Genomic DNA, 15,447 nt, shown 5'->3' on the forward strand with positions numbered 1-15,447 from the left:
CTTTTTAACACCTTATACTGTTTGAGCACACATAAGGGGAAAAAACCCAGGTTTAGGCATTCAGTCAATTTTAAAAAGCCAAGAGTCTTCATTGATGTGCTGCTGCATTTGGAAAAAAAAATAGTTTCTCAAAAAACAAAAATGTGATACGGTGTGATTCTGATTGCAAATACCTGTGTGTTCAGTGACATCCCTGTCAGACTGTGAGGGGGGAATTCCTCGTAGTTACGGCTCGCGAGATTCCATCCTCAGCCGCCGGAACAAGAGATACTGGAAGAAGAGACGGGAAGAAGAGGAGGAGGAGGAGGAGGAGGAAGAGGACAGAGACAAGGAAAGGTATGAATGAACAATGAACCTCTCATGTGAATCAGACCTGTCTCAACCAACAGGCAAGCAAACTATTGCCTAGGGAGGTTCGTTAACCTTTTTAAACCCACTAAAGGGCGGGTTATGCTTCCTACTTGTGCCACAGAGTGAGCTTGTCGCAGCCATGATGCAGTTAATTTTGGTTTATGCCCTGTTTTGAAGCACGGTCTGCGCGATGTCATTCCACGCTGAAACTGCCTTCAATACAAAGAGTAAACTAGGCGTGTCGGTTGTTTTTTAGCATCACAGACTCGACGAGAATGAAAATGAAACATTAAATCTTTATATCACGTGCATGTTTGATCGCACTGGCAGCCACAGTGGTAGTTTGGAACAAAGAAGTGGCTCATTTGTCGAGGACGAAGCGGAATGTTTCCTCGACCTCGGAACCACTGTTCAACTGTCCAAATAACTTCAGCGTTGTAACTTGCAAGCGCATGTGTTGTCTTTGGTTCGTGTAAATAAATCAAACAACAAAGCACGGGCAACTTATTTAATGAAGAGCTCACAGTCCGTAGACCGACGAAGGTTAGAACAAGGAAGTAGCGCTTGTTCTCGACTCGAGGACAGAGCAGGCTGGTCGAGAGGACCAATCAGAGACCTATTTTCGCCCTTTCACGCCGTCGCTCCCTGCGTCGAGACACAATTTCGGGGAGGTGCCCCAGAGTACCTGCGTGATGGGGGGGGCTTCACTCCGTTAACTGCGCGGCTCACTGCATCATGATGCAGTGACGCTGATCTCGAGGCATAAACCACCCTTTACCTGTGCCCAAGACAAGTCGCGTACCCCCAACCCAATTTCTAAACGTTTATAAGCACTAAAAATTATTTAAGTGATTAATTACAATGATCCTTGTTTGAGACATTTATCAATACCTTAATGACTTTACATGGACCAAAACATGTTTTTGATTTTGCCTAATTATAATGTGCGCAAGCAGCATTTTGGTCACAAACAAACACAAACACGCACACCCCCTGAAATGTCTGGGGCACCCTCAGGGTGGCCAAGGGCCCCCAGATGAAAGCAACCCCCCCCCTAGTAATGACTGGCTATGTACTTATATTGACCGCAATGACAACTTTGTGGGTGTGGCTGCACCTCCCTAACCCTGAAAAGGCCCTGACTGTATGTAAAAGCGGGAGTAGAGTACCGGTAGTTGAAGGGGTGGGGGCTTTCTTTTCAAATTAACTCAGTATAATTTCGGACCAAGTGTAAATGAGAGTAATTTCACGCCCCGTGTAAGGAAATGCAATTTCCAGGCCCCGGGAAAAAAAGCATTCCACTTGAATAAACAGGAAAAGCAAAAGCGATTTAGCTTTGATTAAGTCCCTTGCTTGTTTGCATGCGGCACGCCAATATGCTGTGCTGTGCTGTGCTGGTGGGTGTGTGTGTTGTCAGACTGCCAGTCACAGACTGCTGTTGAGAGTGTATAGTTGGGGGATGGGGTCCTTCCTTCTTCTGACTATAACTGTCTATCATGTCTCTTATTACCCCCCACGCCCTCTATGCCAACTCACCCACCCACCCCTGCTCCTCCACATCCCCACACCTTCCTTGCTGCCCCCCCTCCCCCCCAACACACACACATCATCATCCCCCACAACACACTATCACCATCTCCCCATAACCCCAACCTCTTTGCCACCTCATTGCCCCTCCACATGCCCAATCCATACACCCCGTGCCCTCCCATACCTTCCTGCCCCTCTCACCCACCCTCTACACACACCTCTCTGTCCTCTATGGCGCTCACCCCCATCCCTTAATACACCCCATCACACCCCCGCCCCCTATGGCCACCCATCCACATCTCCAACCCATACTCTCCATACCCTCCCACATCTCCCTCTCCCCCACCTTTCCTGGCCCCTCTACATCCCCAATCCATACCCTCTGTGCCCTCCCCATACGCCTTCCCTCTCTGTCTCACCCACACACCTCCCTGCCCTTTCCCCATATCTCACCACCTCCATCCCTCTCCACACACCTTCCTGCCCTATCCTCTCCCTCTGACCCCCCACCCCTCTCCAACACTCTTTCTCCCACCTCCCTCCCCTCTCCCCCTATCTGCCCTCCTCCTTTCAGCCTCGGTGCGGCTCGGAGCAGCAGTGGGAGTGAGGGAGGCGGGTGGGGCCTGAGTAGTCGGAGCAACATGCGCTGCTCAACCCTACTGACCATCTTCACTTTCGTGCTGCTCTACCTGGTTTTGGGCGCCGTGGTTTTCCGAGCGCTCGAGGTCCCCCACGAGACCGACCACTACCTGGCCCTGCTCAAGGCGCGAGAGGAGTACCTGGGCAACTACACCTGCATGAGCCCCGAGGCGCTGCAGGGCCTCATCGAGGTAAGGAGCACGCTGGGCCGCTCGCGTACTCACCAAGGTGTGTGTCAAAGGGCCGGTTCAGGAAGTAAAAAAAAAATATATATATCTATATATATTAAAAACCTGCCACAGTTTCCTTCCAACACTGTTGACTTCACTGAGTAGCTGGTACTGAGTACAGGACCCCATTTCTGAAAAGTATCGTTGCTAACCAGTTAGCAACTTACTTGGTTCCCAAACTAAGCAAGTTGCTAACTTAGTTAGCAATGACGCCGTCGAGAAGCGCACCCCAGATTAGGATCAGTTGATTCAGAGCTGGTTGGATAACATTTGTGGTAGGGGTTTTTACTTCCTGGACACGGGATTGACACCACCGCAGTCACTGACTCACAGATACTGTAAGTCTGTTTGTCTGTCTCTCTGTGATTATGTTTTCTTGTTGAGGCCTTTTATTGTACCGACTGATGTGCGTTTCAGCTAACAACAAACAAATAAAACCTGAATTTAACAGACATGAACAATAACTCATCTTATGCTTACAGGTCCAGTCCTTGATGAACATACGTACACTGCTCTTTTTTCATCAAATGTATTTAATGGTCATTTAATTAATTAATTTAATTAATCTGGTTTCAATAGTGTCCTAATATTTAAAGTAAGGTCACAAATAAGACAATCAAACCAGAAACACAACGGCTAGGATAATTTAGACCCCTTCATTTTAATATAGTAGATGTTTTATGTACAGTAGCATATTAACTCCAACAGTACAGTAATGCATATTTTATCAGGAACACAAAAACATGAAAAGTATACCCCAAATTAATCGTGTTTCCATGTGAAGCATACGCTATCTTTCGCTAGAGCTGAGGACGGCACCTTCTGTGATCACTACACTATATTTACTGAACCGATTGTCTGGCTGGTAATGTACTACTAACATGCTCTTCTTGTGGGAGATCTAGGGAGCATGCCATGGCTGCCTGCCTCTGACTGGCTTCTCTTTTCTTGAGTTAAAGATTCAAAGTATGTTCCTTTTCAACTGTTATAGGACTGTCCACTCCTCTGAGTCCATGACACTTAACGTAAGCAAGCCTACGTAAGCAAGCATATTCTCCGCTCATAGGTCCACGTCCACATTCTATTGTTGTCCCACTTAATCTGTAGGTTTTACCTGGTGGAAGAGAAAAGTTATTTTACTCTGGGTCAAGTGGACTGCTGATAGCATGAAACAGGGTTGCTTACACTAAGTGTTTTACTACACTATAGACCTCTACTTCTACCACTGTAGTGAATTTAGTGATCCTTTCGTTCCCTCTAAAGAGGATAGAATATTGTTTAAGGTAGAGTAGGATGTAAGTTTAAGCTTTGTGGTTTATTTTCCGAATATGTGGTCATTTACAAATGTGATCTTTTCATGAATATTTACTAAGCACATTTACTGGTCTGATCAAAGTACAGTAAGTTTTGCAGCAAAATAGGTCTGTAACTGTTAATTCAAAATGGCGGGCATGGAGATGATCCACCTTTTAATGTATGAAAAGTGTAAATTTCCAAGTCAAAATTAATGCTTAGAAATGGATAGTGCTGGTAAATGTATTCATGAAAAAGGTAACATTTGTGAATGGGCAGCATACATTCGGGAAATAATCTACCTAACTTCTCTACCTTTAAATAATATATAGGCCTACACAGAATAAAACAAAAATGACTGTCATTCTTATGCTGCGAGTCATTCTTGTTGACAAAAAATGAAAATGCTTTTGGGCCCACTGGAGGCATGGTTATGTTATTGATGTCACAATAAATGAGCCGATTTAATTCAACTAATTTTTGTCAGTTCTTCAGTAATGTCTTATCTATGTATGTGCTCCAGCACATGAACAGACAAAAAGTATTGATAAGTATTGATAATCAAGTAAAGTACAAAAAACAATCTCATGTGTCAGATATATAGCCTACTGCATGTCATGATTATAGGTCCAAAAGCATTTCATATTTTTGGTCACACAACACACCCTCCCTGATAACATTCAACATTTAGGCCTAGCTAAATTCATTAATGATGATTTTACTGGGAATTATGTCCTGCTCTTAGGCCCTGTTTACATTTATATGGATATTTATTGCATGTCCATTTCGGACTTTTTTAGAAAGGATATTTTATAACCAGTTTGAACAGGATCAAAATATGTTCTCCGTTCTTAAAAAAATATCCACATACATGTTGTTAGTTTAAGCGATAGCGTAGATACGGTTTGGTTCCCTTGCTGGTTTTAGTCATTCGGCGTGTCTCCTGTTTGCAGAGAGTTGCCGACGCCCTAGGGAATGGAGCCGACCCCACAGTCAACGCCACCTTTACCACCAGCTGGGACCTAGCCAGCGCCCTCTTCTTCTCTGGCACCATCATCACAACCATCGGTGTGTGTGTGTGTGTGTATCTATCTATATGTGTGTGTGTGTGTGTGTGTGTGTGTGTGTGTGTCTGTCTGTCTATATGTGTGTGTGTGTGTGTGTGTGTGTGTGTGTGTGTGTGTGTGTGTGTGTGTCTGTCTGTCTATATGTGTGTGTGTATGTGTGTGTATGTGTGTGTGTGTGTGTGTGTTTTTTTCTGTGTGTGTGCCAACCCTGCCTCCACACACCTGTCTCAGTCACTCTCTCACGACACACTCACAACCCCCCTTTCATTCGGCGGCTATTTTCCATCCACATGCACTCTATATTAAAGCTCCAATGTCTGAGATTTCCCTTGGCATCATCAAGCTTACAAGATCCCACAGTTGGCAATGCAATACAATCAGCCATTCATACTATTAGCGGTTTATGTCATAGAAATGTATGTGAAGTCATAGTGAGCAATTAATGAGAAATTTGGAACTATACGTCTCTGATTAGGGAAAGTATTTCGAAAAAAATATGGTGGACCAGCCCTTTCATGTACATATATTAAATGTAATTCCAATGGGCGACCCAGATAAATATTTATGGACAACAACAAGTGTGCAAATGGGCAATGAGGATGGATAAGTAAATAAACATTTACAAATACGGCCAGTAGCCTCTTAGTGCAAATGGGGCCACTGGTGGGCCCATTTTTATCTTTACTGAAGACTATACATCATAATAACATTGCTATGACATTACCGAGAGAGCCTTATGTAATATTAATACTTGGTCATTACAATTTTGGGGACATTAAAATAACACCATAGACTCGCTCTGGTGCAAAGGGGTTGAAGACACCATTGTATTTTGTCTCTCCTTAGGTTATGGCAACATTTCTCCCAAAACAGATGGAGGGAAACTCTTCTGTATTTTCTACGCCCTGGTGGGGATTCCCATGTTTGGTATTCTGCTAGCTGGAGTGGGTGACCACCTTGGTACCGGGCTTCGAAATGCCGTTGCAAAAGTGGAGATGTTTTTAATGGTAATATAAGACTGCACATTTGACTATTTATTCATTTATTAGCCCACTACCTACTATCAAATCCTCTTTTAAGTGAAATGTCAATTGCTATCCCAACGTGGTGAGTGATTTTGCATAAATTAAGCACCTTACACACACATTTAAACACCTATTTTGTTTGGCCATATGTTAATGCTATTATTGTTATTATTATTATCATCATTATTCATAGCAGAAGCAGTAGTTGTTGCTGAATGAATAGTAACACTACATGTAGAATTATTATTGTTGCTATTAGGAGCAGTACTATTATGTTTTGTATGATTATCATTACTTCTATCATTCTTTTTATTAATATTATTCAGTGACGAGTGATAACAGTAATTTCCGTTGTCTTGGTTGGTTTCCCATGGGCAGAAATGGAAGGTGAGCCCCACCATAGTGCGAGTCATCACTGCAGTGTTGTCCATCGCGCTTGGCGTGGCCCTCTTCGTGGCCCTCCCCATAATAGTCTTCCAGGAAGTGGAGCACTGGACCCTACTCGACTCTGCCTACTTCGTGGTCATAACGCTCACCACCGTGGGCTTCGGAGACTACGTTGCAGGTAAAATGTTTATTATATATTTTTTGTTGTAATTAAAAACATTGGGGGTTGCAGGTTCAAGCCCCGCCCTTACCAAGGGTTCCCTCGTTGGCTGAAGTCCCCTTGAGCAAAGCACGTAACCTCACATTGCTCTCAGTTATTTACAATATCTTGTAAAGAAGAGCACTGAAGCGTTGTGTAAGCTTAATCATTTCCTCTAAAGTACTGTATCCTCTGATCTTTTAACACCTTGTCAAGGCCTTCGATCACTTTTCCATCTACAGGCTGTGTGCCCTACAGCAAACAAAAAATGTGCTTTCATCGTTTGTGGTCAATTCATTTGCTTTTTTAATTATTTATTCCAATGATTGCTGGGATTCCTGAATAATTGATAGGTACATCTGTGAAGGTCTGACTCCCCCTAGGGGCAGACTAACAACTTGATGTTTTTACTCATTTCAAGACAGCTGGAGCTGACACAGGCCTTGGCATGTTAACTCACAGGAAGTGATAAACCACCTACTAAAATCGCACAGTGGCTTTGTTTTAATAGGAGGATGAAGCTGGAGGAAAACTCTATTAGATTTTAAACTTCACTCTGGGTCAACAGGCATTACATATTTTGTGGGTTAAGCACTTAACCTGGCTGAATGTCTGAATGTCAAACATCTGTTTTATTAGTGCTCAAGTTGTAAAGTTACTGCACACTTGCTTTTCAGACCTATTGAAGACACTTCATTACTCCGACACAACGATGAGCTAACTGCAGCTATCTAGACAGAGTCTAGCTAGACCACACACCTCGTCATGTTACACTTACTTACAGTCATGGGTAAGCGGTTAGAGTGTCAAACTTGTAGCCCAAAGGTTGCCAGTTGGAATCCCAACACACCAAGTTGATTGGGGGAGTAATTAACCAGTGATCTCCCTCGCTCTCCTCCATGACTGAGGCACCTTTAGCATGGTACTGTCCTGCTGCACTGCTCCCGTGCCCCCTTGCATGGGGGAGGCATAAATGCAATTCCTTTGTGCACTGTCGAAAGCCACGCCACAATGACAATGGGAGTTTCCCAGGCTGGATTTCACTTTGCTTCCTCATCCTCTTCCTCCTGAATAACACCCTGGATAACAACTGTTACAGGAACTGCAGGAACACATAAAACAAACCCCTTTGTGATGTGCTACTCAACTTGTCTTGTCTTTGTTCAGGTGAGCAGGGTGTGGCCGGCAGTGACCACTGGTACAAACCACTCGTCTGGTTCTGGATCCTGGTAGGACTGGCTTACTTCGCCTCCATCCTCGCCATGATTGGCAACTGGCTGCGGGTGCTCTCAAAGAAGACCAGAGCTGAGGTGAGATAGCTCATAGTTCATACTTAGTCTGGTTACTGTTGTCTGTGGAGCGATTTTGAGCAGTAGGATCTGGTCGGCCAACCCTCCCCAGAAAACAGCCAATAAGCGAAGAGACAGGTTGGTGGGGGCGAAAGGGGGAGGACGCTCGTGACGATGACGTAAACGCCTGCACTATGTTGTTGTTGAGTAACTGTCGGCATTGGGTGAGACCTGTCCAATCATTTCAAACCAGAACTGAGTGCAAACTCCCAGCTTCCTACAATCACATCAGATCAAACAACCTACAGACCATGAATACGAAAAGAAGTGGTAGTATTATGGGATGGTCAGGACCAGGCTAGAGGTGAGAGCATCACACCCCTTCTTTTCATCTCTACTAGCCTTTAAAAAAAAAGATATCATCAAATGATTTTCAATATGGTAAAGCCAGATAAAGCATCTCCTAAATGGGTGTGACTCTCCCATTGAACGTAATTCATTCTGAAACCTGCTGGTCTCCTAAAGGGGTATGGCAGCCATGGCACCTTAGGACCTTACGTCCTATTGATTCTACCTTTTCTTCTCTCTTCTCTACTCTCCTCCTCTCTTCTCTTCCCTGTACTCTATCCTTTATTTTTCATTGTTCTGTGGCCCTCTCATTTCCCTTACTCTCTCTCACTCTTGTGCTTCTTGTTCAACCACAGATGGAAGGTCTGAGAGCACACGCCACCGACTGGACCACGAACATTCAGAACATGTCGGTGGACTTCCGCATGCCAAACATGCCAACCATGGAAGACCCTTTCAAGCGGGTGACCACCCGCCGGCGCCGGCGCCACCGTAGCCACGGCCACGGCGGTGACTCCGGTGGCGCCGGGGAGGGCGGGGACGGACGGCGACACAGAGGAGGACACGACGGCCAGCACCCGGGCAGCGAATCGGGCTCGTCCTTCTACTCGTACTCATCCAACGAGTCGGGATCCGAGAGCTGCTCAGCAGACACGCAGACGGAGCGCATGCACGAGGGCGAGACGGAGAGGGAGCGGTCGAGGAAACTCAAACCGCCGCCACCCATACCCGCCACCGTGCCCAGCGCACCGCCAGCTCCAGACCCAGACCCGGCCACAACCACCCCGTCTCCAGGCGACCAGGGGAAGGAGGAGGGCCAGCCGCTGGCGGAGTACTTCGGGGAGAACCTGGCGTACATCGACGAGTCCTCAGACGCCGTGAGCGGAAAGGTTCGCCTGGACCCTCAGGGGGACTCGTCCCAGACCAGCTCTGCTCGGAGGGCCAAGCGGAGGCGACCCAAACGGCCAGCGCCGCAGTACAGGGCGACACACAGGACGAGCCCTGGCCCTGGGCCAACGGAGAACGGGGAGCCAATCGGGGACGTACCACCACCTCCCACATCCACCGCCTCTCGAAAACCCCCTCCTGGTCCACCGAAGCCTTAAGCAAACCTCAATCGCCATGGTGTCTCTCTGTTGGGAGTTTGCGGTTATACTCGTGTCTCTTCTCATTTGCAACTGGCCACACAACAACAAGGAAGTCCTAGAAGTTTAAGTAGTGACATGAACGATGGGGTGTCTCGGCAAGACAAGCTTCAGCAAGCTTCAACAAGACAATCAGTGAGTGCTCACATAAAAAAAAGAAACATGTAATCCTGATGATGCAGAAACTTCTAATCCAAGGAGAATGAGACTTCCAATCCAAGGAGTCAATCTTGAAAAAAGACATTATGGACTACACAGGCTTTGCTGGATATCTGACAATTCAACACTTTCAGGTCCTCAAGATGTGGCTGAATGGGCTTTGCGCATGAGGTGGGACTGAAAAGGTCAAAAGGTCGAAAGACAGTCCATTGGAAACTGACCTTCATGGTGCACTAACATAATACGCATGAAATGTCCTGCCTTCATGGGAATGGCAGGAAGATCAGCATTTCCCTATGTAGCAGTCAGAGGCTATTTGCTGCTAAAATGTGCATATATGGTGAGATGAGCACGATGACGTCAGAGGGCGGACAAACTGGATTGAGAAAGTAAAAACATCAGATATTCCTTCTGCCTTGTGCAAAACATTATTTCTGCCTTGTGCACCTCATAGGTGGTTTCACTAAATAGCTCATCTACCTGGATGACCTGGTGTGGTATTTAGGATCAGCAGGTAAATTGAATTGGCTGGAGCAAATATAAAGCAGCATTTTCACTTTCTGAACCCGGGATGTCCACCCCTGGAAATACTGTCATCGAGTCGGTAAATAGGTCAGTTATCATCAGGGCCTCCACATCTCAGGTTGCAGTACTTTACAGCCAAGATGGCCGCTAGAGGCCATGCCAACTATCCTCCAAATGTTTCCTTTTATGCTGACTCGAAGATAAAAACTATGCACAGTACACTGTACATGCACTTACAATCCTCTTATTTTAAAAGGGTTCATACTGAATAGTCAGCAGGACACAACAATAGAGAGATGATAGATTTAGGATTAGGATTTAGGTTACCTTACAACCTTATGTGTGAAATGGCTTTTAGTTTTTTTTGTTTAATCTGTTTGCTTTCTGCAGTTTAAATCAAATGAGTGCAAGATACAAGGCTGCAGCCTCAAAATATAACGTACAACTAGTGTGTTTGTTTAATTAGCATCGCTAGTCAAGCACTTACTAAAGATAGCCTACACCCTGACAGTCCAATTTATATGAAAGTCTACATTGTTTACACCATCATCTCTGAATATCCTACTACGTACTTTACTTGTTTGCGCCAAAATGCCCTGTGCCTCTACACCCATAGTCTTTTTCATTTTTTGTTTGTTTTTTTGTCACATTTACTTTTATACTTATAAAATTACACATGACTGGTATGATTTTATTTAAGTGTGAAAAGAAATGTTCACTATGCCCTAATGTGAGGTGTCATGATGATGGTTACTGGAAGAAGGAAAAAACGTCTGAAACGTGTAATGTTTCAAGGCAAACATATACAATAGCCTGCATGTAATTTATACTGATTATAGAGTTTAAAAGCACTTCCTAACACATTGTGTCTAATCTGCATCTTCAATGCACTCAGACTATTTCAGAGTTGACATACAGCTATCACTAACCAGGGAAAGGGGATATTTGAGTTATTCACTACCACAGCAAATGTATGCAATTTCAAGATGTCGGAATGTTTATAAGAGTTTTTAAGAGCAAGTATTGTTTTCCGAATGTTTTACTTTACTACTGTGTGCTTTGTTTTTGTTACTGTGAAGATTCAGAATTTATATATTTTTTGTAAGATGTAACCTGTAATGCCTGCCACTTTTTCTGCACGTTAACAAAAACGCAAACACAGAAGCTGAAATATCACTATTGCTGGGTATAGCCACTATGGCAATGTACTGTGTTAGATAATTACTAAACCGACTTTCAACTGCTTGTGTCTGTCATCAAATGCCTTGTTTACGTGTATGTGGATATTTTTAAAACCAGATATTGTTATTACATATATGTAATAATGTATGTTTATTACATTTATTACATACATGTGTGTCAAGTGGATTAATGAAAACAATAGCATTGTGACAAGTGCATTTTAGAAGTTGCCACTTAACACTCAAAAATATACATTACATGGGGGCTAAAACTGTGTTGACATGTAAACAAAAGGCCCAAATGTATGCATTTACACAAATATCCATATATGTGTAAACAGGCTCTAAAATGAGACAGACAACAACTAATAGTTTACAGAAGTCTTGGTTCCTTGTATTTTTAAAGGGTGCCATAGTACCTGTATTTTATTTAATTAAATCCTAAAGTAATGATGTGAGCTTTCCTGCACTTTGAATTATGCATCTTGATTGTTATATTCACTGTATTCTATCAGAAACTATTTAATTTGAACTTATCTTAACATTTTAGGGTCACCATGTAATGTAAATAGCCATTGTCAACTATATGTGGCCCAAAGACAGCATACCGTTATTAACTGGAACATCAGTAAGTTACAATATGACGGAGATATTATTACTATTGTTATTACTATTATTATTATTATTATTATCATTATGACAACAGCTCTCAAAGCGTCTGTGTCAAGTGTTTTAGTTTGTGTGTGTGTGTGTGTGTGTGTGTGTGTGTGTGTGTGTGTGTGTGTGTGTGTGTGTGTGTGTGTGTGTGTGTGTGTGTGTGTGTGTCTGTATGCGTGGTGGTGGGGTGGTCTGCAAACACTGAAGATTGTTGTGTCAAGACAGCCAAAAAAAACCTGAAACATTACATGAAAATGTATGTCAAAATACCTTTTTTTGATGGATATATTTTGTTTCAGTCCATTCTGCACTGTAAAGAACTATCCATTTTCAATGTACTTAATAAGATCACTGTGATCATTTTCCTTTCTCTGTTTATTTTCTGCCTGCACACATTATGTGGTGGAAAGACACTCAGCTGCACAGACTGTATCTCTCTGGGGGCTATGGGCATACTAGGAACACTGTGTAATTTGCGTTCATGTGCCTTCAGGGGGGGTGGCAGTGTGTCCTTACCATCCTCTCCCCTGTATGTAAATGTTAAGGCCAATAAAATGATTTCATAGCTTTGGGTGAACTGGTATACGCTTGATATCAGTTTCAATCAAGTATGTTGTTCCTGCTGGGGTGGTTTCCAATGTTTATTTGTGTGTGTGTGCGCGCGCGCGCGTGTGTGTGTGTGTGGTGTGTGTACCCTGACAGCAGGCCAGGCTATTGTAGAGATAGAGATAGACAGAGAGAGAGAGAGAGAGAGAGAGAGAGAGAGAGAGAGAGAGAGAGAGAGAGAGAGAGAGAGAGCCTTCACCAGGGCTATTTCTAGGATTTAGGCCTACTAACCTTACACAGCCTTACTCTGGCACTCCCATCCCAAATACAAACGGAGCACTGTGAAAGGAAACCAAGGAGTTAAGATTCATAAATTTGTACACACATGATGAATAATAAATATAAATCTTATACTGAGGCACAGTTGTCACCTACTGGAGGCACATGTGCATGTCCCAGTGAGGAACGCCTGGTGACAGTCAGAATGTTTACTTTGCTATGCAGGTCTATAATTATGTAATACAATAATAATAACAGATTGGATATGTGGACATGTGACCAATGTCTTTAATTCTCTTTCTCTTTTTATTGATCAAATAGAAGTGTGGTTACAGTACATTACATAGGCCGATATGTTTTCCCCTCTAAACATGGACGTGATAATTGATCATCAGCCTGTTGTAATGACAGCTGCCATTGTCATATAAATTCTATATAAAGAAACTAATGGAAACACAATTTAGGGCCCAGTTTTTGTGGGTTGTGATATTGGCAATTTCATGTTCATTATCTGAAATCAGGATCATAATTAGTATGAAATCAGTGGAGTAAGCCAACGAGTGCAATTACTTCACTGATACATGTTTTGTAGAGCATAACGGCACGAGCCTCTCTGGATGTCTTAGCCAGCAAGTATCCATATGACCTTGCGCTCGAGGACACCGAGCACACGTCATTTGGTACCAGCAGGCACACTATGCAGTCATCGGCCATGCAGTAAAACTACCAGTAGATGGCGCTAAAGTGCTTCTAAAAAAAGGTTTCGGCTCAATTAATCTTATCTCTACTCACTCACTAGCTATCTCTCCCTCTCTCTCTCTCTCTCTCTCTGCGGAGTTTTGAATTATTTCACTTTGTTCAATGACATGAACAAACACCCCTGCAATAACACTGTGCATTCATGTCTATAAATAGAATGTCCAAATAGATAAATAAATAAAAGACTTTACAGACAATGTGCAGACAGTGAGTCACGGGCTACAAACAATCAATAATGCAACAAAGCACATTACAATAAGTGCTCATCACTGAATAGCACTTAAAATAATTATTAGCAAGGTAATGTTTGGTTAACACTTTTGAAACAAAGCTCCGTCGCCATAGGCCTACTGCCAAGTCATATTTGTTTGGTTTGGCGCACCCTACAATATCGTTGAAAATGACAAAAGGGCATTAACAATATATGTGGTAGAGTAATAAAAAAGGCTACCACCTAAAAATAAACCTTTTGACTCTGGTGTCATGTGTTTGTGGTGCGTGAGTTTTCTTGTTGGTATTTTGGGGTGTAGCATTTGTGTAGGTGCCCACACCTGTCCTGGGGTCATGACCCCGCGGTATTCCTGTCCGGTCGAGCATCAATTCAATGACCTTTACTATGTGTGCCAAGAATACGACGAGCATCTACGCGCCTTCGTTTGATTTTTTTTTTTTAACTGAACGGAACTAACGGATAGCCGCCATGCTGCGCCACATAATGCAGACTTCTGCGGCTTTCTGAGTAGGCTATGCCCTTGAATTCAAGGTCATTGGTGGATTCTCAATGACAGACAGAACGTCCGCTCTAGCAATCTCGCTTCCTCAAATTAATCTTTCATGACAGCAGGGAGCCTTGGAGGCTACTCTCCTACAAAGGATATTTTATTCGCGCGTGCTCGGAGTATTTATTAGGCCAACGCTGACGCATAGCAAATGTAGACCCAAAACGTGATAAGTGTTTGGTCTACACAGCCATAACCCCAAACGCAGTGTCTTGCTCAGCTGACCAGTTAATATCTAGAACTACGGGCAGCCTAGCACATGATTACACAAGTGCCACTAATTTTCCACGACAGGACACGCTCGTTTCCGTTACAGCATTGTGCCAGGCGGACGCAAGAAAGTCTTCCTTTCCTATGCCCAGTTGCTGTGATCAAGTTACCGAGAGGATTGGAAACCTCAGTTTCTCGTCCTCTCCGCTCTGCAGTTTCGCTGCCCCCCTCTTCCTTGGCGCGGTGCCCAAAAGCGTTCCACGTAAGCTACCAGCTGACGAGGGCGGCCTAGAGCAGGGAGTTGGGTCAGTGTCACAAGACCGAACAGACAGAGCGCGGCGCAAACATTTTCCATGCCATCTAAAGCGATGTGTGATTTACAGTTGTGTCGCCTGTGTCTGTGGAGCGAATACGTCGCATTCCTTTCAGAATACAAAAGCCTCTTTGGGTTTAAAATTAATTCTAGGCACCGCCACCGTGTATTGGTGAAATTATAAAGGTGTAACATATTAGTTATAACATGGACATTCTTGAAATAGCATATTACACGCCTTGCACGCATGCCCGTTATGTCTGCTGAAGATTTGTCTCGAAGCCTCATATTGACTTATTACATTCACTTAGTTTCTAGTATTTGGGAATATGTAATACAGGATAGGGATGATTCAGATGATTACGTGAATCCTACACGGCGCATAGCGCATTTGTTGTGCTTCTATGCAATATGTAAAGTGGATGAGCTATTTTTAAACGTGTGGGAGGCACTGAACAGAAAAAAATAAGCATTCAGAAGAACCTGCAGATGATATTTGTAGACAGGGCTCGCCATCCAGTTCATCAGACACTACA

The 15,447-nt window shown here is 43.8% G+C and overlaps 2 protein-coding genes across 3 annotated transcripts in view; one reads left to right on the forward strand and one right to left on the reverse strand.

The window, feature by feature from the left end:
- LOC134452992 (CAAX prenyl protease 2) overlaps positions 1 to 270 on the reverse strand; it is a 53,480-nt gene extending 53,210 nt beyond the window's left edge. The window contains exon 1 of one of the 2 annotated variants that reach the window (XM_063203725.1): positions 174 to 270. Coding sequence is in view for 1 of the 2 variants with exons in the window: in XM_063203724.1 (XP_063059794.1) it covers positions 174 to 191 (18 nt within the window). In the remaining variant the exon portion in view is untranslated. The remainder of the gene's footprint in view (positions 1 to 173) is intronic. The other variant, XM_063203724.1, reaches the window with a different exon arrangement.
- On the forward strand, positions 253 to 11,822 carry LOC134452990 (potassium channel subfamily K member 4). Its single transcript, XM_063203721.1, has 7 exons — positions 253 to 336; positions 2,456 to 2,711; positions 4,997 to 5,111; positions 5,957 to 6,117; positions 6,514 to 6,700; positions 7,889 to 8,031; positions 8,715 to 11,822. Exons 2-7 carry the CDS (start codon positions 2,523 to 2,525, stop codon positions 9,462 to 9,464), a joined length of 1,545 nt encoding a protein of 514 aa, XP_063059791.1. The 5' UTR covers positions 253 to 336; positions 2,456 to 2,522; the 3' UTR covers positions 9,465 to 11,822.
- The last annotated feature ends 3,625 nt before the right edge of the window (positions 11,823 to 15,447 follow it).

This window comes from Engraulis encrasicolus, chromosome 7 (assembly GCF_034702125.1).
Source record: "Engraulis encrasicolus isolate BLACKSEA-1 chromosome 7, IST_EnEncr_1.0, whole genome shotgun sequence".
NCBI classification, from domain to species: Eukaryota; Metazoa; Chordata; class Actinopteri; order Clupeiformes; family Engraulidae; genus Engraulis; species Engraulis encrasicolus.

Coding starts and splice junctions, on each gene's coding strand:
- LOC134452990 (XM_063203721.1), top strand. CDS start 2,523: ATGCGCTGCTCAACCCTACTGACCATCTTCACTTTCGTGCTGCTCTAC. Junction 6,701..7,888: donor CTTCGGAGACTACGTTGCAG/GTAAAATGTTTA, acceptor GTCTTTGTTCAG/GTGAGCAGGGTGTGGCCGGC. Junction 8,032..8,714: donor CAAAGAAGACCAGAGCTGAG/GTGAGATAGCTC, acceptor GTTCAACCACAG/ATGGAAGGTCTGAGAGCACA.